The 23,870-nt window shown below is 39.1% G+C and overlaps 1 protein-coding gene across 1 annotated transcript in view; it reads right to left on the reverse strand.

Annotated features, from left to right (window-relative positions):
• The window catches only part of TSPAN7 (tetraspanin 7), a 125,497-nt gene that overhangs the window by 22,212 nt on the left and 79,415 nt on the right, over nt 1-23,870 (reverse strand). Inside the window, exon 2 of the mRNA XM_006918258.2 lies at nt 2,715-2,903. Coding sequence (XP_006918320.2) covers nt 2,715-2,903 — 189 coding nt within the window. The remainder of the gene's footprint in view (nt 1-2,714; nt 2,904-23,870) is intronic.

The following is a 23,870-nucleotide window of genomic DNA, read 5'->3' on the forward strand; positions in this document are numbered from 1 at the left end:
TACACATGTCCTGTAAAGTATACATATGCACACGGGATGATAAGTTATTTTTCCTAGCTAGTGGTATATATATTAAAAAGAAGAAATACTGGCTTAAAATGCCAGTATCATTTGAAATGTTAACAAAAGTATCTACACACACTTAAAGCATAGCCACTAAAATATCAAACACACAGTTATGAGCAGAATGCCCCATGTACATGATTTCTCTCTCTCAACTTGATACAAAATGCAATTAGAAGCACACTTTACTATAGGCAGAGTCTCACACCAGGCCTAGACTCCACCAGAAAGTCCTGTGGGAAAGTAACAGTCAGGAGGCAGGTGGAAGAAAGGACATTTGACTCTGTGGTCAGAAGTCCTCCAAGATTTGAGTCCTAGCTTTGCCATGAACTAATTCTTAGAGAAAAGGCAGTCTTTCTGGGCCTCCATAGAGATAGTTATTTTCAGTTGTTTTTCAATTAATGAGGTTAAGTGAGGACTGTAACATTCTAGATTGACAGTTAATTAAATGACTTCCGCTCTTGTTAGCCAGATAAGCCATTTTCTGTCTCTGGGAAGTCCCCTGCTTCTAGAAGCTTCCAGAGAATACATCCTTCTCCTTCAGAAGGACTTGGCTAAAAGCCTATTGGGAAGAGCTTGTACTAAATACAGGTGGTAGGGCTCAAGTTTTCTCCAAATGAACATAATGTAGTAAAAATAATCTTGGCTCTAAAAAGAGACATATATGGGGATCAAATCTCAGCTCCTCCAACATTAGCTGTGTGAACCTGGGCAGGTAATTTAACCTCAGAATCTTTATCCCATAAAATGAAAATACAACCTGTATTTCACAGTGGTGGCGAGGAATAAATAAAATGTAGTATGTACCCAGGACAGAATCTAACAGGTAAACAGAATAAATGATAGTTTTTGAAACACCAAAAACAAAAACAAAACAAAACCTGAAAAACTTCTCTGCTCCCCAAAGGGGTCTCTTGCTGGTGAGCTCACAAGTGTTAGGAGAAAATGACAGCATTGTGTAAAACCACTATCAGAAGATGGCAGAGACAATTATTCCATGGTTGTATCCCCTCTTCTGCTCTGCTTCAGTCATAGTATTTGGACTGGAAGAAACCTTGGTGATTTATTCCATTACCATTCTTTCATAAATGAGGACAAAGGCCCAGAGAGGTTACATCCTTGCTACTAAAAACTTAAGCCAGTTAGTGTCAAAATCAGTCAGATCTTATGATCAGGTGCCCTCCCTTCTTCTTTGGACAGATTGATATTTAGCAATTCTTCTTTTCTATGCCTACGAAGTTAATTCTCCCTTTGGTCTTCATTGTACTAAACAAGAGGTTCTCCTGGTTGTACAAGAAGAATTCTCTGGAAAGCCTTTAGAAAATGTGATGCCAGAGACTCATTGCTATAGATTCTTGTTCAACTGGTTAAAGGTGGGGCCCTGTAAAAGGTGTTTTTAAAAAGGTTCCCAGGTGATTTAAGCATGAATCCAAAGTTGAGGACTCTAACACTAGACCAAAAGAAATCCTAGTGCTTGTAATAAATATGAGAAGGTAGACTCAGGGTGGTAGCATAGAGTGGTAAGTGACAGCAGCAGAAATGTCTCAGTCTAGTCTCACTATAGCTTTTCCATCAACCAAAAAGAAACAGTGGTGGCCAGGGTATAAGCCTTCTGCATGGTCTGAAGAACAGAACATGTCCAATTAAGCATAACTTCTATGAGACTGCCAGCAAAGAGACTACCTGTGCCAGTTTGGAAGATGGTTCCTTTGGAGTGAATTACACTCACATCCATATCTGGCATTAGATGGTATTAAATGTTACAACAACCTAGAGCTAAACGGGGAAGGATAGGCAACACAGTACTGATGGAATATCTGTTCCCCCCTTTTGCAGAATGAGATGTCTAAAATAGATCCTTTTAAACAAATATTTCTTTTGAGGAGAGGCCCTTGCTATCTTTTATCTATGAAATCCTTTAACATTAACTTATAAATGCAAAGCATGGACAGTGAATAGAGACTTAGGCAACTACTCTGCCAAAAAGTTAAGGATCACAGTAACAACTTTTCAACAGCCTGTCCTTACTCTTTTGGAAACATCACTTGTATGTCTCTCCTACTAGGATAAAGGCACCCAGCACTGGTCCTGGTAGCCAATACTTGGCACTGCAGCAACCCTCTGTTGAGTGGGGAAGCTCTGGCTTAGCTCAACTCCCATAGCACTGAGCCAGAGTGTATAGGTTTAGAGAACAGCATGTCCATATATCCAATCATGGTCAAGCCCAAGGAGGCATAAAGTATTTCTCCAGTGGGAACTTGGAGATGAAAAGCTGCTTATGTTTGGGATGCCGCCTTGCCCACAAAAGCTGCACATTGCATACTTGAAAAGATTTCTAAGACAGAATTCAAACTGGAACAGGGCGTCTTGCCATGAGAATATAAATGGCCTATTGGAACTGCTGGCCACTGCTTTGTCATCATCTACCTCGAGGGACCGGGACTGAATTTTTTGTGCCAGGCTGTGTGTTGGGGTTGTTTTTCTCTCTAGGGGATTAAAAGGTGAATTATGTGAGAGTCTGGACTAAAAGTAGACTCAGTGAATATTAAGGTCTTGTCTGTGGCTTCAAAAAGGGCCACTTCACTTTCATGTGATTTATATTTTTACAAAAAAGTAATTGAAAAAGCAGTATGATGTTGTGACATACTCACCAGTTTCAGCATCCATGGGCTACCACGGCATGTAGCAAAGCATCCAAACAGGCCAAAAACAACGATAGTGGTGCCAGTTCCGATGAGCACATAGGGAGCATTTGTGGAGTTCTCAGCAATAAGGGAGATATATGTGCCCAAAGTAAGCTTGCCCCAGACTCCAACGGCTAGCAGGATCACCCCAGTGATCTGAAAAGGAGGAGGAAGGTAGAAGGGAGTGTGAAATTGCTGCTGAGATGGGTGAGAATCAACACAGAGCAATGAACCTGAAATTCTGAATCTGAGTTTTCATGGTTAAGAAGGCACTTGCTGTAGGATTTCCTAAAGCCATGGAAAATGTTGAAGACCATTAACTAAAGCCACCACAAAGCAAATACACATTGATTTTGTACAGTTCGATTTGTCCTTTGCCCAATCCCATAAGCAGTTACTATATCAATTGGAAGTCAAGCCAACAAATAAGTTGCTTTAAAAGTACATCCTAATATAGGTCTCAAAGCCATTCTACGTCTGGTCTGAGAGCAGTTGCCCAATGATGAGCTGGGTATAACCCCAGTCAGAACATTAGCTACCCTTTTCAATGGCATGCATGTATAGAGTATGTTTAAGGACACCCTACATGTTTTAAGGAACAAGGTGATTTTCTTTTACTATTTTCACAAAAATCTCTACAAAAGCAAACAGTCAAAATATTTTTGAATCGCTATTGATTCAGCCTTATTTATAATACTTTATTCAATATAAAACAACAGAAGAATCCAAATAATTCCTAGAATTAGCTGTAATGTGATTTGTAAAACCCCGCTGATCAGTCCACAGGAAATCTCCACAGCATGTCTAAACTCTAGAACCTTACGTCAGTGAGTCCCTTACTTCAGGGGTAGACTTGGAGCTGTATGCTATGACTTATTTTCCATCCCCTGCAGCTTTAGCTGCTGAAGCCAGTGATTGACTTTGTATCTGTCTCTATCTCTCCTTCAATTTACCAGTTGCTTACCAAGTCATTAAAACTAACAGCCCTCTAAGTGCCACCTCTTCTGAAACCTTATGTGTGGTTCAGAGAAGCCTGGGTATCCAAGGGAGCCCTTCCCCAGGTTGGTCCCACCTTATCATCCAATCTCTCATATGAAATATCTCAGCTCCCTATCCAGCCTGCCCATTCAAGTGAGGAGGCCAGATGAAAAATGAGAAAACCAGTATGATACAAATCAGTACCCACATCACCAAGGTTTTTCCTGTTAATCAGCATACTGTTCTTATCTGTAAGTAAAAACCATCAGATACATGCTACATGAGGAACCAAATGGCTGGGCCAGTGAAGATACCAAAGTCTCTTTCCTTCACATTCTGAAAACTTATGCAGTTTGGTGCCATTAAACTCCACTATCAGATTGTTTCTCTGTGCAGGAAAAATAATAGACCAGGGGGCTCCACCTATTTGGGGGATGGCTTCATTGGAAATAACAAGAACTTGGTGATATTCCCTATCTTCATCCCAACAGCCTCTCTACTTTGTAGAGCTATCACCTTGAAAGACAGAATTAAAAGCTTTAAATCAGAAAAAGATTGAGGAATTGTTATTTTTACAAGGCAAAGGTTAATTGATGTGATACACTCTTGAAAATAAAGTGTTTGACAGTTCTATTTGGGAGATGGTGGCCCATGTGAAGGTCTACTGCCTTTGAAAAGTTCCAGTGGAGATGGCCTTGTGAGTTAGGAAAACCTAGAATGCAGATGTTGCCAAGAGTTCCAAGTCCTCTGCTGACATCTGGTGGTTGCTAAAGAAAGTACCTCTTTGAACAGCCTCTTCTGCCATACTCCTCCAAATGGAAACATAAAATGCTCTTCATCCACTAGAATCAAAATTTAAGATTCAACTCTCCACTCATTGGGGGAAAGAATTCACTGAACATCAGGTAGAAAGGACAGTGCCTAAGCTGACTTTTATTACTCACTGCTTAGCACAGTGCCAGGCACAGAGTGATTGTTTAATATTCATCGATGAATAAAGGTCTTAGAACCTTTATTTTATAAAATATTCTTTCAAATGCCAAACACTTAGAAAACTCCTCCATCAGGTAAATACTGTTAGGTAACCTAAAATGGAATCAAAGAGAATTCTCTCTTCTATTTCCCACTCTAACATTATCTTCCTAAAGCTGTAAATATCACAATGAAAATGTATTGAACAAAACCAAAATTTCAGTTAAACTAGTTCTTGTTTAAATAGGCTGAATATAAGTCTCATCTAGAGACTTGCAATTTTACATGATTGTCCCCAAAGATTCAGGAATACTTCAGACATACTCTGAGCAGCTGCATTCTATACATTAGTATTGCCAGTCATTATTAGAATGTGATTGTTTTAACGAAACTATATACTATTAACCAAGTTTAGAGTCTGATATTATCTTATATTTCTGTGACCAGTGATTTCATAAGGTTCACTTACTACCATAACAAATATTACATGCAGTATGTCACAGTTGACACAAATCCTGATTTTAAGACAAGCATTAACATTTTTATTCCTTTTCTCCTTCCAGAAAATAATTTCTCTAAGTGTAATCATTGCTTTGTACATATAATCTCTCCTCATGCAAAGTACAAAGCCTACAATATCGACTTGTTAAAATGTTCATATAATATATAGAAATACTCTTTTTGCAAAAAGACTATTTTTTGCAGAACTCAAGGGTGCCCCTTAAAGACTGCCAAAGGGCACAAACAAACACAATACTGCAAGCACCATATTGCATGGGAGAAAAGCCATCTTGTATCTTGACCTTGACCAAGTCAGTCATCCTCTAAGGAATTCCTCCACTGAATGACATGGAGACTGGGATAGACAGGCCCCTTCCAGCACCTGTGTGCTAGGAATCTAAGACCAATCTGCCTTGTCCAATGTTGCTCTTCTCCTACTCAAACATTCCTGATGGACCGGCTCTGTTTGGAAGCCCAAACTCCAAACCTGGATGGCCCTCTGTACACACCAAACCTGCCTCTTCGGCCTCATTTCCTTCATTATTTTAATGCACTCTATGTAATTCCAGGAAAACAGCTGTTCTCTATACACCTATCCTTTCCCGCTTCTCAACCTTTCCTCATGATGACCTTCTTATCTAGATTTCTTACCTTTCCTATTGCTACCTTTCTGCATCCTAAACTCTTATGGTATACTGCACCCACTCCTTCCAGGCTCTTAATCTAAACTTACTCTATAGTATACCATCATCATGCTGGGCCCTATCCCCCACCCATGTACATCCAGGACTGTGATTCCCTTGCAGGCAGGAGCTATGTCTTTTGCGCAGAGTCAATGTCCAGTATGTCTGTTGAATGAATGAATAAGGAGCCAATTGTAGATTTGAGAAGGGGAAAAATAGTTTCATATTATCCATCTACCTGTTACACCCTCTGAATGTCTCTGAAGACCTATCAGAAATGGTAAGGATGTCAATCTGAGAAGGCATTGTAATCTGGAGAAATAATGCTGAGGACAAAGGAGAAAGGATTAAGTAGACAAGGGAGAAAAAGGGTGGGTTGCAGTATGCCCTGAAGTGAGTATACTTGAGGTGAATATTGGAAAAAATTGCCAGTTGAAGGGAAAACGAAACAAAACAAAACAAAACAAAACTACAAGCTAAGGGCTAAAGATCCATAAAACACAATAAACTAGTACTTTCTCACATTTTCCTACTATAGTAATGCTTCTTACCAAAGATAAGAAACACACAAAGGCAGGCCCAAAACAAAAAGTCATTGTTATCTGTATGATTTTTTTCCTTGGTTCCTGTCAACACGCACACACTCACCCACAGGTGGAAAGCAAGAAATGAATTCTTTTGACATCTCCCTTCTGCTTTTGGGTGCAATGAGTAGGTTCAGAGCTCACCAAAGCAACTTTGTGTCTGAGCTCCTGAGAGAACTCAAATTTCTAAACCATCCTCTGCGTTACTGATTTAGCTTTCTCGTGGAAGTTTTGCTCCTTTCTCAGAAGAATCAATTAGCAAGCAGTCAATAGTGCAGCTGAGAAGCTGACAGATCAGAGACCATAGATAAACTACACGAATGGCCTGGTGAAGGCACCACTATCACCTTACATGCTCCCACATCAATCACAAGCCAGGAGTGCAGGCCCAGCATCCACCAGCAGTTGCCAGGCTGAGGCTTTTGGTCTCTTTTTATTCCCAGCATTTCATGGCGACTCAACATTATCTATGTGCTTACAGCACAGCTCAAAATATATGGGTAGAAGAGTACCTCTAGCTACTTCTGATTTAGTACCTCCAGCTTGGTGATGAGGCTGGAAAAAACTATAATGGTAGCATCAGAAAAGGAAGATAGAACTCAAAAAGCTTTTGTGTGATAGTTCACATTACTTTAAAATTACATTGAAAGAAAATGACAGGTAGATTCTCTAATATACCAAGGGGTGTCCAAAATGCTCTGGAAGAGACTTACTGAGGTTTATTCTCATCAAAGAGGATATTGGGGGAGCAGGCAGCAGAGATAAATTATTCCCCTTGCTCCTGCCAGGTCAACAAAGCCAATGGTGAGAAATCTCTCTACTGTCCTTGCAGCATCCTGATCTTGAGACAGGAGACAAAGATACTGTTTCCATCTTTCTCACATGCCCAGAGGCATTTTACTTGAGCCCACTCCCTTTTCTATATGCAGGCCATAGACCTTTTAATTAAACTGAAACGGCTCCTCTCATGCCCATAAAAAGCTGTGAGAGGTTGAGTGTGACACTGGAAAGTCTACATATTCTTTTTTTTTTCTTTAATTGCATGATATACTAAATACAAACTTGTGCCATCATTAGAATAACATGTATATGTTCATGTAGAAGGTGAAGCTCATGAACTATGTATAATGCAATTTAAAAAAGATAACAGAAAACTGAATTATAGAAGCACGAGCTACCTAGAAGATACCCTATCCTAAGAAGCCAAATAGGGGAGAAAGTGCAGGAACTAAAGCCAGCTAAAGAAACACACAAAAGAAATAATAGGCAGAAATCTCAGCTAGACATTTTAGGTGAAAGCTATAATTCAATCTTCCCAGAGGTTTACAGGTTAATTCACTCTCAGCGACTACATGTAGAGGTATTGTGAAATGTTCTTCCCCCACTCTAGATGATTCTATAACTCAAGAAAAAATGCATGACACAGAAACTCAATACATATTATCAATAATTAAAATACTGGGTCCTCAGAAGTTATCTTTTAAGAGGAAAAGTAACTGGCAAACTACACTTTTGGCTTAATCTTATTTGAACATGTATGCTGAGGAGACAGCATGGAAGGGTGAGTCTTTGCACAGTATTCTGACCTGATTTTGTAGAGGTTGATAAAGCAACCAGAAAGGCAGAGAAACCAGAAGCTTCCATAATCCTGCAGTCTTCTCTTTAAATTTGAAGAAGTAACAGTGTGAATCTATCATATTTATACCTTGAGATTTTATTAAGAATTATTTGTGTAAATACTTAATTTTTTTACATTTTTAATTAAAATTATTGAGGTGGCATTGGTTAATCAAATCAAATAAGTTTCAAATAATGTTTTAAAATAGACTAAGAACCAGAATTTATTGGGCTTTTACCGCAGCCTTAAGAACTCACTCCAGAGGAGTAGCAGAAGGGGACTCAGTATTTTAAAAAGTAGGTGAATGGTATAGCTCTGGACCCAGGGTTAGGAAATCAGGGCTTCGGCTGTAGTTTTGCCACAAACTACTTGTGATTTTGGGCAGATCACCTAACCTTTCTGGGCTCGGTTCCATGTTTAGTTAATTCAGAAAGTGGATAAATCTGATTCTCAGCGCTACCCCAGCTCCGACATTTGGATACAACAAATCTGAATCTCAAACTTGCCATGCTTATTCACTCTGGAATATATTTTTAGATGTGCCATTGGGCAAATAAGCACAAGAGATCCTCCCCGTGACTGACAAACTGTCAGCGCTAGAAGTAGGAAAATTGGCTTATTTCTGGACTTGAAGCCCACTGTTCTGCCAGCATTCCAAGGTAACAAGTGGTTGCTGGGGAAGGGAAGGAAAAATGCCCAAGAGTCATGCAGTGTAGTTTTACACAGGCATCCAAAAATTCATAAGCTCAATGGCATGACAACAAGCTTTACTTTTCATATGAGGATGAAACTGTCATCTTAAGAGCAAGAAAACATATGCTATGAGTTGTCTGTTTCTAGGCATGTTATACAATTCAATCTTTTACTTCCTCACTTTTATGTCTATGTGTATGTGTAGGTACATGTGTATGTGTATGTGTGTGAAAGAGAACACATATTACATGGTGGGAAGATGAGTGGTATTAAAAATGGATAGGGAAGTTGAGAAGAGGGAGAGAATTGAGATGATCTTAAATGCTGATTTGCTAAAACTGAGTTTGAGAACCTAAAGGAAACCCAGAGACTATCTGGTCCAGTCCCTGTTTTCTGTTGGGTTTGAGGTGACCAATGGCCACATGGGTAACATGTCCAGAAGGCAGTTGTGGATGTGGAACTGGAGTTAAGGAGTGAGTCAGAGCTGCAGGTGAGGGCTAAGGCCAGAAATGACAGCTGAGGGGACAATGTTTCTTAGGAAATAGAAGCAGAGGACGGTGAGAAGGATAAGGGCTAAGGCTTGAGGAAAATGGCACTAGAATGTAGGAGGACAACACCAGAAGACACAGAGTAAACAAGCCTACAAAGGTAGCTGCCAATAGGAAAAGTCATGGAAGAAAAAGACTTTTTTCTCCTCTAAAGACTTATAGGAAACAAAACACCAGCACAGTTCATTAATCCCACATATGCTAATGAATAGATATGCTACACTTTATTTAGATACGCAGTAAAGCCCACTGTTATATTTTATATTTAAATATCATTTCATCCTATAACCAATTCATAGAATTCAAGTTCCAGGAGCTAGGTTATTTGTCACAAACTCTAGCTTCCATTTGGATTTTATAAATGACCATATAGCCAGGATCTGAAGTGCAGATTGTCTAACAGATCATACATGCCTTTGAAAATATGAAAAGAGATTCAAATGGCACTATGAAAAGTCAGGAATTCTAGCTCTGGCTGTGGGCCCACTATAGGGCCTTCTTCACCTCTGTAGTGAACTGGCTAATCATTTCATAGGAAATGGCTCCAAGAATGTTTTAAGACCAGCAAACGATGCTTCCTTGTCCCAGATGTCTTCAATACGATAGGACTGGTCCTGGTAACATCTACAGGAGCCCGCCTAGTGCTAAAGTTTTATGCGCTTTCTTCGAATTGCCCAATGGTCCTCAGAATGCCCAAGATCAAGCCCAACTGTTAGCTAGGATACAAATCACACTGGTCAATAGCATTTCCCAAGGGCCTGTGTTGGCTAGGCTCTATACTCAGCCTGGGAGAGATTAGCTGGGGAGTGGCTCAAGCAGGTGACTGACTGGAGACTGAATAATCTCTACTGACTAGAGGCTCAGGATTGATAGACATTGATCAATATGGTGACAGTACTTTCTCAATTAAAAACTGGGTCTGAACATGGTAGAGATATTTGAAATAGGCCTATCAGAAAATAGAGGCTATACAGCTGCTAAAATCATAATAGAGCACTTTTTAAAAATAGCCTTTTACTGCTTGAATAACTAAACCCCTTTGAATGAGGCCCAAGCAGTTCCACCTTAAACATAATTCCATTTTTTAACAAAGGGTCACAGGAAATTTCCAAATATGTTATTAAGAACTCTGTATATCTCACTAGGAAATGAAAAAGAATGGACAGCCCTGAACTAGTTTCTTGTTTCCTGTATATTACCCTAAAAGATTCTGGACTTCAGGTCTCCTCCCTCCTAAAAAAAATCCTCAAAGAAAGGCCCCCGAAGAAAAAAATAATAATTTTACTCCACGCTTATTAGCATATTGAGAACTGTTCCATTATATCAGGGGGAAATTTTAGGCGAAGATTATTATTAGCCTTTTTTAAAAAACTTTTTATTTATAAGTATTGTTGATCAATTCTTGAAAATATTCAAAACAAGACAGATTTTTTGATATACACTAATAAGGAGTGTCCTACTCCAACTTCAAGTCTCCAAGAGCATATAAAAGGAAGAAGCGAGCAAACCAGAGATTAAGGCTGTCTGTAGCTCACACCTCTGGTTTCAGTGATGACCCAGATATATAAATAGATGGCATATAGGTGAATGTCTATTAGGAATTGGGGCTAGCAAAGCTTCTTATGAGATTTAGGTACTTAGAAATCAGGACCAGCTGTAGTGGCTAAAGTGACAGAAGCTTAATGTTTGGGGGATTCCCTCTATGCCACATCTCTTCCACGGAACCCCCATTTGATCTCAATCATACATAAAATCTGTTGACCCAGTTAACACATACAAAGGCAGGTGAGTGCCAAGAGCACCAGCGGCCTTAGCGTCATTAGCAGGTGGCCAACCAAGTGCAGGAAGAGCCTTGGAGAGAAACCACTTCTCTTGCTTCCATTCCTCAGTGACCTAGGACTGGATCAGTACTGTGAGAAGATGAATCGAATTCTACACTATTAAGAAAAGATATTTTAAAAGAAGAATGTGTTAGTGTAAGCTTATAAACAAGAGCTACAACTATATTGTTAATGTGTGTTGACAGAAAGTTTCTGCTGACCACACATGTATCCTGTTCTGTATTGTTAATTGTGTGTACATAAACATTTGAAGAGTCTTGTGAGAGGAAATAAGGTCCTTTACCGCCTTTGTAAAGACCAAAGCCTCACCCATATCCTGTGCCTGATTTTCTAAGATGACATGTCATTCACACATTCTGTCTTAATACTCATTTTTAAGTAGAATCACTGCTTGTCTGACTATGGTTCTGAAGTTTTAACTTGAAAGCCAGTCACTGTGCCTATAGTGAGCACACAGTGGAAGCTCAGTAAAGGTGGAATGAACCTTAGTGGTGATCTCTTCTTCAAATCCAGCTCCCTTACAGTGGGTGTTTCCTTGAGAGTAACTAGTTGAGAATGAACCTGGATAAACTAGTCCTATCAACTATTCCATAAATGTCACCTACATGCCAACTTGTGATTGAACAGCACACATCTTTCTCATGATTATGCTGTTGAACAGTTTTAGCTTTCCAGGAATTCCATTATTTTTGAAAGGGAAATTTTTCTTTGCATAATTTCTATGTAGGGTTATCATCTTCAAAATACCAAAAACAAAACCATAGTCCTACATATATACGTTATACCTTATACATACCTTTGTAAACAGAAAAAAAGCTATAACTAAGATGGTGAAGAAATCCCTTAAGGCCTATGCTCTATCTGGCTATAAGTTGATGGGGGGTGGGGGTAGGGTGGGGATTTGGGGGCACTCATGCCTCTTTGCCTATAAAATTGGAGCTGATAACATAATGCTAGAGGAGGACCTATTATTGAGTAAAACAATCTGTGGAAGAAACATGCATGCAGTATTCAATAATAAGGTTCTTATACAGTGAGGTGGTGGTCTCCTTTCAGTGGTTCTAATTTTCTACTGAGATGATTTAGGGGGGAAAACCACTCTATCAGTGATTTAATTAATTTCTTCCTCAACATTCAAATATTCATACTGCACACACATATGGTACTGCCACTAATAAGGCATACAGGGAAAATTCAGATGTCTAATTAACATTGATAGGGTATTGTAGGGGAAAAATTAATTCTAGGTAACACATGATCTTGGCAAACAAAAATCACCTATTTCAGAAAAGCACAGAGAGAACACTTTGCCATCTCTACCATTACCACTTGGGCCAAGCTACCATCTCTCCCTATCACCCCCTATATCCCCATGCTCTGTTCTCAACATAGCAGTCAAGTTGGTCCTGTTCAAACCTAAATCCAATAATATTAATCCTTTGCCGAAAACCTTTCCACACATTTCACCCCTCAAATCGAATGTTCTTACCCTGGCCTGCAAGGCCCTACTTGACCTGCACCCCTTGCTAATTCCTCTAATGTGACCTCCCCTGCTTGCTTACTCAGTCACACAGGCTTCTTTGCTGCCGACTAAACAGTCCTGGCCTGCTTGCCTCAGGGACTTTGCACGTGCTCTTCTCTCTTCCTAGACTTCCAAGATCTCTCATTTCTTCAAGTTTTTGTTCCTCAATGAGCTCTTCCCTGATGACCCTATTTAAAACTAGAACCCTGCATTAAAGAAGTACAAATTAGTAGTTGATGGTCATGGGGATGGGGAGCACGGCACAGGGAATGCAGTCAGCAGTAACGTAATGGCTATGTGTAGAGCCAGAAGGAAGATAAAGTAATCAGGGGGATCATTTCATAAACTATATAAATGTCTAAGCAATATACTGTATACTTGAAATTAATAATAATAAAAAAACTAGAACCCTGCCCTTCCAGCATTCCTTACTCCCTCCCTTCCCTGCTTTATTTTCCTCCATTGCATTATCACCTTTGAACACTATTTAATTTACTTGCTTAGTCCATCTCCCAAAATGAATGTAAACTCCATGAGGGCAGAGAATTTTGCCTGTTTTATTGATATATCTTTAAAGCCAAGATAAATGCCTGCTCATAGTAAGTGCTCAGTAAATATGTTAAATGATCGAATACAAGATGACAGGTAGGTGAGCAAGTATGAGCTTCAGAGGTCATAAGATCTACCATCACTAGCACTAAGGAAGTCAAATACTAAGGAAGTCAAAGACTTGACTTTTACAAGGCCCAGGCAGTTGCATTCAGATAAAAACCTGTTATTTGGCCAATTTGCTACTAATCTAGCCATTACAATGCCTCACAAATGTCTGCTTTTGACCACAAGGGGGACCAAATGAGAAAGCACAGAAATGGATTGGTCTAATCCGTCACCGCTAATGGAAACATAATTCAAAGTTCTAACATTCTTTAACTACATGAGGTCTGTAATTGATTATTAGGAGAATGAGCAGTGTTTATACCAGCAAGATTTCTTTCTCTTTTAAAACAAAAGGTACCATGGTGGGAAGAGGGTAGGCTCTTACTATGTGCTAGTGTACTATGCTAAGTGCTTTAATGCTTTGTCTAGCTCAATCCTCCTAATAACCCTAGAAACTCGTCTGAGGTCATTGCCACTAAGTGGCAGAATAGGTACTCAAGGTCCTGGCCCTTAACCACTGTCTTCCCTTAAGGCCATCTTAAGTAGCCTGACCTGGAGAAAGTTCTTTCTTCCCAATCCTCTACTTCTAACTCTTCCATAAGAAAACTTCAGAGTCCAGTGTCATCCATCCTGGCACTGATGCCAGGTTGATTCTCAACCCTGAGAACTTGGCTGACACAATTAAAAAATAAAATCTGCAGGCATATTCACTAATTTATTTATTTTAAAACGCTATCCATTATCTCTCCCCTTTCAAACAGAAAAGTCTACAGAAGTGAAAACATGTTATGCTCCAAACTACAGCTTAATACTTTAGAAACCAGGATAGGGAATAAATATCCCAATGTATATGTCAAGATGAGCCAAAAGCATTAAATATTACAAACAGCAGACACAAATCTACACAAGGACCAATCTGAAGACTCAGTAAAGACTGACATATAAACAGAAAACTAGTATATTCTGGAGAAAGTTTAAAAAACTAAAGTAGTCCTCTCGGTTTGCCTCTGAGAAGAAAAACAAGAGGTTGTGACTGAAATATATATGAGAACTCACTTTGAAGCTGTGGAATCACATGATTTTAAAAGTAGCTCTGATCCAGTAGGCTAAGTTGCCAGTTAAGGCAGTGGCATCCTAACTGCCTATCCCATAGCATAGAAGGGGGATATGATTAGTCTTTCACAAACTAAGGGCACAGTTTGGAAACATAGTTAACTGTGTACATGCCTGGGATACACGGCATTTTTGAGCTATACTGTGCTTTTATATGATTCATTATATTTATTCTTAATCTGTTTTGCAGATGAAAACAGGCTTTGAAAACTAAGGCTTTAAGAGGTTCGGCTACTTGCTCAAAGTCAAAAAGCTAATAAGTGGCACAGCCCAAGGTTAAATTCATCTCTGTTTGACTTGAAGGCAGTTTCCTAAGCCTTCATGATTCTCTACCTCCTGTGGCAATGTAATTAAAACAGGGCAGTTTTTAGGAATTAGGTCCTCTTTGTCCAATATTACCCAGTCCCTGGCACTATCCTCCAGGTAGGTGAGTTATGCAAAGAGAAGCCTGGTTTTCTTTACACTGCTTCAGTACTTCTTAAGATGAAGAGGGGGTCAAATACATGATGACAGAAAGAAACTAGACTTCAAGTGGTGAGCACACAATGGAGTGTACAGATGTTGTATTATAAAGTTGTACATCTGAAATTTATATAATATTAACCAATAAATTTAATTTTAAAAAGAGTGAGTTATAAGGAAACCAGCATTCTGAATCAATTTCCAAAAGTTTTTGAGACAGTTTCTAATTGTCAACTTGCAGGAAATATGGGGAAAGGCAGTGGGGAGAAGAGATGCACTCAGACTGACACTGTGAACCCTGTCTCCTTTCTCCTTTCCTGTGGCATGCATCCCATATCCCCTAGTGGGGATGCTGCAATTATGAACAGGGTTGTGCTCCAGAAAATTATTTATACATTACTTGTTTGGAACTCAGAATGCATTTTATTTTGGAAACAGTGTTAGACATGGTACCTGTGTTTCCAGTCCAAACCTCAAAAGTCTATATTTAAGCCAGTATTGGGAAAGTTATAGGGAAACAGATTTTTGTCTCAATATAAGGAAGAACTTTCTAGTAGTAAGCATTATCCAAAATGAAGTGGGTTGCCTTGCAAATGTGACAACAGAATGTAATTAGCTTTCCAGGTATTTCCACAGAGTCTCCAGAGGCAACCATGGGACAGAAGTCCTATAGATGGGAAGCCAATAGGAAAAGGCAGAATTACCTGATCCTGTTGTCCAGGAAGCTTTGTGCTTTTCTTAGCCAATTATCTCCTTAGATTTTAATATATGAATGAATAGAAGCTTTAACACAGAAACCAGAGAAACGATTTTCCCAGACTCTGAGTTACATTTCCTTTGATCTCCAAAAGGAAGTGATAAGCCACACAATTTGTGATATAAAGAACAAGAGAAATACCTGGTCAGTGTAATGAGATTGCAACTAAAATGAGCTGTGTTCTTTAAAAGGGGATATGTCATCTGAAGGAGCATTTGCCTTATTATTATAATAGCTCTATTTTCTCTAGGCAACTACACTCTACCATTTCTCAGCCAGAGTAGAAATCCTGGCTGACTTTAAGAATTAGTGAAGCTGGTTAAAGATAAATGTACAAAGGCTTTAGAGGCAACCTTCATACTTTTCACATATAGACAAAGATTGTGTCAAATACCTGACATACATTGGAAGTAAAAAGAGAAAATGTCTAATAGATGCTATTAGCAACAGTGTATTGCACCAGAAACCCATTCCCTTCAAAATAATAGCTCCTTAGAAGAGCTTCATAATTAGCTCTTGGTTATGGTCATGTGAGTAAATACAGTTCCACTTTTTACCCCTAAGGTGACACAGCTGCCACTGCTGAGTTCACTCCTGCATAGCACATGCTGGTTCTACCTGCTCAACTTCTCTGCTCCATTGCTTCCCAGCCAGGTCCTACCTGCCCTTCAAATCCCAACTAAATTGCCCTGTCCACCAAGAGGCCTTTTCTGACACTGCAAGACAGTAATAATTTCATTTTCCTCTGAACATGCTTAGGATTATCCATGTATCTTTTATGAATGGCCTTTTACCTTGTGTTCTATGCCTCTATGAAAACCTTATTGTACCCCAAGTACCCACTTTCCGAAAACAGATGAGTATCTCTTGGGACTGTGTTATTAACTATATATATCCTGTGGCATTTAGCACTTGCTTTTGATAACTAAACATGATCAGAAAGAGCACTTTGATAACAAATAGGTCTCATCTAGGACACATCAATGGGCCTGCCACTTTGGCCCCTAAGAGGGTACAGGATGGGAGAGGTGAGTTGTAGGGCCAGACAAGTAAAAAGGACTAGAGAAACACCATACATGAATGAATGAGACATCAATAGTCAAGTGTGGCACCAGTGTTAAAAGCTATTGCATTGCTTCCATGTTGTGCTTAGAAACAATATGACTGCTATGGTCTTAGGCAAGTTAGAAGTTCAGAAAAGTAAAACTTGGTAATCAGGCTACTCCAACTCAGAGGCTACTAGTAAGTCCTCTCTTTACCTGAAAGTAACCATCAGCAACTTATTTTACAAAGCTATGCTTCTCAGCAAAAAGCAGAAATCTTTTTCTACTAACAGACAGTGTTAGCTGAAAGTAACTGGCCTACTGACCACTCTTTTAAGGAGCATGTAAGGGGCCAGAACAGCTGAGCCCTCCCTGTACTCAACACAAGCTAATGATCAAGGATACTCTTTCCTGGCCATGGGGGAGGGCACTGGATCTTACCACATGTTTGTACTCAAAGCCAAGAGTCATCCAAAGTCCTGGCAGACACTGTGACTGTCACCAAAGGGCTGCACTGACTTGCTGGTAGGGTGGACCAGCAGGCATCATGGGTATATTCTGACCTCTGAAACCAATGGGTATTGTTATTTTTTTTTTCTAAGATATTCTTCCAACTCACTTTACCTTGTGTTGTTCAATCAAAAAGTTTTGTAGTCATGGATCATGTGGTAACAGAGAAAAGCCATACAAACTACCTTGATCAAAAGGGAGGTCTCCTGAGGGCCATAGGCATCTTGGAGGGAGGCAGTACAAACAGCTGGTAACTGCAAGGACAGGAGCCTGAGAATCTACCCTTACCCTCCCCTACAACAAGGGCTCTGGGATTTGCTTCTCTTGCACATCTGCCACATTCTTCTTCTCTGTCTGTGCAAACTGGCTCTCTACACAGTGACAAAAATCTCCCATTGGAGCACCTCCCAATTCAAATACTCAACAGAGATTAGCGAGTATTCTTGGACATTGATTTCAAATTTATGGAGGAGAGAATCTAAGGTGACCATCTTAAGTCAGGTGACCTCTCTGATGCAACTGTCTGTGATGTGGCAGGACCATGACCCTTTTCCTTATCTTTTCAGCAAGAGCTGAAGCAGTCAACCTGTTTAGCCTTGTTTTAAACACTGTGTAGTCTGCAGCTCCAGAAAATTCTAGTGGAGGACCAAGTCACTGCCTCTTGAAATCAACTTGTGACCAGCACAGCCCTTTGCCCAGAAGAGACCTTGGGGAAATCCCACTCTGGTGGCCAGAACCAGCTTATAGGAGCAGAAGCCCTGGACACCTGTGGTGACTGCAGGGGTAGGGGGAGGTCAGATCCTTTCCTCAGCTCCTCCTCTCAGCTCTTCCCCAAATGGGCTAATGCCTTTGACCAAATTTGAGCCTTGATGCCAAGTGATCTTGAATAAACGAAGACACTATCCTGAAGTAACTGGCCTATTAAAAACTCAGTCTACTCTAAGAACCATTCAGAATGGTTCTCTCATATATGATACAATGGGGTTGGCAGGATCCTTTGCATACCTTTAGGCCTACACTGAGTCTTTCCACACATCAGATTAAATACCACCCCTCTTCTAACTCTCCAGCTCATCTGACAATGACTTCTATTACTACAGTAGGGACTCCACTGATACAAGAATGAAAGCTGAGCTGTTCAGAAAGAAATGGGTAAATATGGATGATACAGTATAGGCAGAGGTATCATACTGTGTCACAATCTGTTAACATATTCATTTGGGGACTAGAAAGAGTCTGAGGCTCAAGTACATGTGAAACAAGCACCTTTCAAAATGCTGGAGGGTATAAATAAAAAAATTTTAAGTAAGTGATACAGTAACTAAAAAAGCAAGCAACTTTGGGACTGCACCCAGGGACCCCATTCCTCAATGGAAATAACATAATTAGTGGCAGCTGTTGATTCTTAAGAAATTTAAAATGCAAAAGTTTAAACTAACATACTGTGATAGAAATCATGAGTGACTACCCATAGAGGGGATGAGACTGACAGGAAGGGGCAAAAAAGGTGATTAAGATAATCTTTATGTTGACTGAGTTGTGTTTTGAGGGAGGGCCTCAAAACATAAGCAGGAAAAGAATAAATGAAGAAATATTATTATATACTAATTAGTGGCAGCAGGAGGAAGAAAATGGCTTTTAGATTTTATATAACAAATAAAATTAAAATATTACCTCACACCGTAATGTGCTTTACAGTTTATAAACTATTGTCATTCATAAAATTCCACTTAATACTTGTAATAACCCCATGAGGCCCACATAATAAGCATGCCCACTTGCAAAATGAAGAAACAGGTTCAGAGAAAATTAAATGTTAAAAATTAAAAATTAAATGTGACAAGTCCCACAGTCTGTAAGTGACCAAGACAGAACTAAAACTCAATGCCCTGATTCATAGGCCAAGTCCTTTTGACTAAACCACACCAGGAACTTTATTTATAAACTAGCTTTCCTGGTACTTGGCTTAATTCATTTTATTTTGTGTATCCAAGTTGTGCCTGACCTGGTTCTCCAAACTGTAAGTTCCCCCTGAAAAATGAGGTTATTAACAATGTCATCCAAATGTACAGGAATCAGAGCTGACCATCTGCCCAAAACCACAGGACTCCATCCGTGTCTAACATCTAATGTCCTGGGCTCTTCAATATTCAAACCCTGAGAATAAAGACTGTAAATCAAAGGGTTAAAAATAAAACCTATTCAATTAATACTGCTACAATTATGTCCTTTGCAGATTGTAGTTTCCATCTGTCTTGAAACTTTGCCAGTGTCCATCTTGTAATCTCAATAGCATGCAACCCGTGGAGTTTAGGAACTGAACCATTGTGCTTTATATTTCCAGTAGCATTTGCTATGGTGATTTACTTATAGCACCCACTCAAGAAATGCTTATCTTTTCAATAGATTTGGTACCTTCTAGAAATTAATAGAAATTAAAAACAGAATCCTGTGACAAAAATTATGTATTAAAAAAGTATATTTCAGTAAAACTCAGGATAAATTTATTATGATGGTTTATGTATTAACTACATGTGTTCTCTCCCTTTAATCCAACTGGGGGAATAATTTACGAAGCTTCACTAAAGGTCTCTAGCTAGCAAAAACAACCCGTAGAAACTTCTGTGTTAGAACAGAGCAGTGAGGATAATTTTTTTAGTTGCCTGTTTTTAACTTTTTTTCAGTTACAGTTGACATTCAATATTATTTATATTAGTTTCAGGTGTATAGCATAGTGGTTAAATATTTACATAATTCACTAGGTGATCCCCCTAATTAGTCTAGTGCCCACCGGGCACCGTACATAGTTATTACAATATTATTGACTATATTCCCTATGCTGTACTTCGCATCTCCATGAACCCCTTCCAAACTTCCATGCTGATCTTCTCCCTCAGAACACCTTAGTGCTCCCTGAAGGTCAGATCATTTTCAGGTTGAGGTATCTTCAAGATACACATCGGTGCTGTTCTTTCTAAGTGGAGTACAGGAGAATGTAAGTGATTTCAGTGAAGGGCCATTAACTGAGACAGCCTGCTCTCCCATGGCCACCAGTCTCTGGCAACCTGAAGACACAAATATCCGAGAAGTAAACATAAAAGCAATGAAGTTGCTTGATTGCACATATGCTTGCTCTCTTGCTTACAGGAAAAATTTTAAAAATTGAATAATACCCCAAATATATCACTTTAACACGTTTTATTTTTAATTTAGGGACATTTTGCTTCACATAAATGAATATAATGACAGTATATATATCACACATCATTTTGCACTGGAACTGTGAAGTCATTAGGGCTTCTTGACTTTTAAACTTATACTTCTTTTGATAAGCACAGAAAAGTTCCTGCCCTCCTTTAAGATTATTTGGAATTTCAAAAACTATTCTAAGCAATGGTTATAGTGAACATACTCTATCTAAATATACTCATCTCTCTCATCTGGCTTCTGACATCCTCTTTTGAGAATACCCATTTTACATGCACCCATACCTCCCAATCTTTCTATTCTATTCCACTGCCACCTCAGGGAAGAGTGAAACAGATGCCATATTCACAGAATTACACAGCTATCCATGTTAATTTGTATGAACTAATTACCAAAGAAAATCTACTAATCAAAGCCACAGCCACATTCCATTTGACATGAAATCCTGCCTTTCTTTAGTGAACATGTAATAGAATGATATTATAGCAAAAGTTCTGCAGTACTGTATCTATACTTTTTGCCAAAAGACTTTTTTCAAGGTTTTAAAATCTTTAAAATCTTCATTAGAAAGTGTGTCAACTATTACCAGATTAAAACACAGAGTTTTAAATCTGTTTCACAAATAAAGGTCTGGAACTTGACGGGTCAGTAACTCACTGCCAGGTGACTGAGAAAGTACTCTAACTTAAACATAAATTGGGCAGATACCAAAAACAACTTCCAAGTTTGTCATATATACAGTGGTTCTACTTTATTATTTCTTAGTGCTGATGGGTGGCTTAAATATATAACATGTCTAATATACTCATTAACCATTCAGGCCCGGTAAGCAGGAAATGTTAAATAAAAACTGCAGTTAACTCATCGTTATTTTATTATTAATATTGTTATTTTTAAGCTCTTCCAAATATTTCTACAGCCTCAAGTTCTACCAAGAATTTGTACTGCAGAAAAAGTGGGGGAAACATGGTGGACTGAGAGACATCCCCAGATCTCTCCCCTTGAAACAACAATAAGCTGAACATCTAAAACTCAACAAAAACACCCAAACTGCACACCAGCATGTCTGAGTGTAGGATTTGTGCATAAGAGCTACCACAGGTCAGAACCTCGGGTGTCAGGCGGTGGACTGAGAGAAATAAAGAAGCTGCCTCTCACAGCTGCCAGAGCTCCCTTCAGGAGGAGGGGGAGGAGAGAAGGAGCAGCAAGTTCATGGGGCTAGTTCCCTGAACAGCCCTGCCTGGGAAAGTTGTGAGCCCCCCATGGCTGGCTGGCTGCAGGGCCCAGTCATTAGGGCAGAAAGCAGAGAAGTGGCCAGCAGAGAAATAACAGTTGATTTTTACAAACCACGGTTGCAAAACCAAGGCTGAGCAGCAGACCCAAACCTCCGACCCAGAGGGCCCCTCCTCCATATCCTCCAAGACGGAACACCATGGAGCCCCAGGGGAATCTGAACAAATGCTACCAAAACTGTTGCTAACACTGTCAGGGACTGAAATTGATGGTGAGCATGATTAAATATCTACAATAAAATAAAGGCATTATATAAAGGCATTATTAAGGCGTTATATAAAGATTAAGGCTTTATATAAAGCAGGGATCCAAGAGGCTTAGATGCCACCTACTGGAAACCAAAATAAAAGTGCCTTCTTTGCAGCAGGCTAAGCTAAAACCTTTATATAATATACCTTCTTTCTGGAAAAAACAACAGAATACACTTCCATTAATGCCCAGTGGAGAAATAGTCCATTAAACACCAAGGTGACAACCATGAACAACCAAGGTGACAAGGAATCTCAGAAAGAAAGAGAAAAATCTCCAGAAAATAAGCTTACAGACATAGAAATATGCAACTTAAATGACAGAGAAATCAGGATGGTACTTCTAAAAAAAACTCAATGAGATCCAAAATGAATCATATCAACAATTTCAGGAATTGACAAAACAACTAGATGAGCAGAATGAGTTCTTTAGCAAGGAGATGGAAATCCTCAGAAAGAACCAAATAGACCTTCTGGAGATAAAGAACACACTGCAAGAGTTGAAAAATGAAATAGCAAGCTTGGGAAATAGAGTGGACCAAATGGAGGAAAAGATCAGTGATATCGAAGACAGAAATCTAGAAATAAATCAAAAGGAAGAAGAGAAACACCAAATAATGAAAAATAATAAAAGAGAAATTCAAGAACTAGTTGATACCATGAGAAGAAACATAAGAATAATGGGCATTGTCACAGGTGAGTGAAAGGAGCAAGGACTAGAAAGCATTTTCAGACAAATAGTAGATGAGAATTTCCCAAACTAAGAAATGAGCTGGATCTTGGAATTCAAGAATTCAACAAAACACCCAATTATCTCAACCCAAAAAGGCCTTCACCAAGACACATCGTATTAAAATTATCAAAATCAATGAAAAAGACAGAATTCTCAGGGCAGCCAAGGAAAAGAAAATGGTAATTTATAAAGGAAAACCCCTTAGATTATCAACAGACTTCTCAGTACAAACTTTACAAGCCAGAAAAGAATGGAATCAAATATTTAAACGATTAAGTGAAAAGAGCTATCAGCCTAGAATAATGTATCCAGCTAAGCTCTCCTTTAGAAATGAAGGAAAAATTAAGACCTTTCCAGACATACAAAAATTGAGGAATTATCCACTGAGAGGCCTGCACTACAGGAAACACTAAAAGGAGTCAAAAAAAAAAATACATAATTAGGAGTAAAGAGACTATCAAGCAAATAGAAGCAGAGGAGTGCAACCCTTACAAAGAACAGGGCATTATAAGCTTAAATAATAAGAAGAGCATTGTTATAACAAGATAGTAATGAATATTCAGCATACATAGGGACAAACTGAGACAACACTGACAAAAGGGGAGGATTCAAAGATCCAAATTCTCAAAAGGCGATGGAGATAAGGCACATGCAGAAGACAATGGACGACTGTATCTATATAACTATTCTTTACATATTCATAATGGTAACCACACACCAAAGATTTAGCACTGAAGTATATAACATAAAAGAAGAACCAGAGGCAAAACCCACAAAAGCCAACCAAAATAAAGAAAACCGAAACACAAAGACAAAAAGCAATGGAAACACTGAGCAACCAGAAAGCAAAAGATAAAATGGCTATAAGAAGACCTCATATTTCAATAATCACCCTAAATGTAAATGGACTGAACTCACCAATAAAAAGGCACAGAGTTGCAGAATGAATCAAAAAACAAAACTCAACCATATGCTGCCTCCAGGAGACACATCTCAGCTCCAAAGACAAATATAGACTCAAAGTGAAAGGGTGGAAAATGACATTTCAAGCAAATGCCATTCAGAGAAAAGCGAGAGTAGTAGTACTAATATCAGATGAAATAGACTTCAAACTAAAAAAGGTAAAGAAAGATACTGAGGGACACTTCATAATGATAAAG

This window comes from Pteropus alecto, unplaced genomic scaffold (assembly GCF_000325575.1).
Source record: "Pteropus alecto unplaced genomic scaffold, ASM32557v1 scaffold28, whole genome shotgun sequence".
Classification (NCBI taxonomy): domain Eukaryota; kingdom Metazoa; phylum Chordata; class Mammalia; order Chiroptera; family Pteropodidae; genus Pteropus; species Pteropus alecto.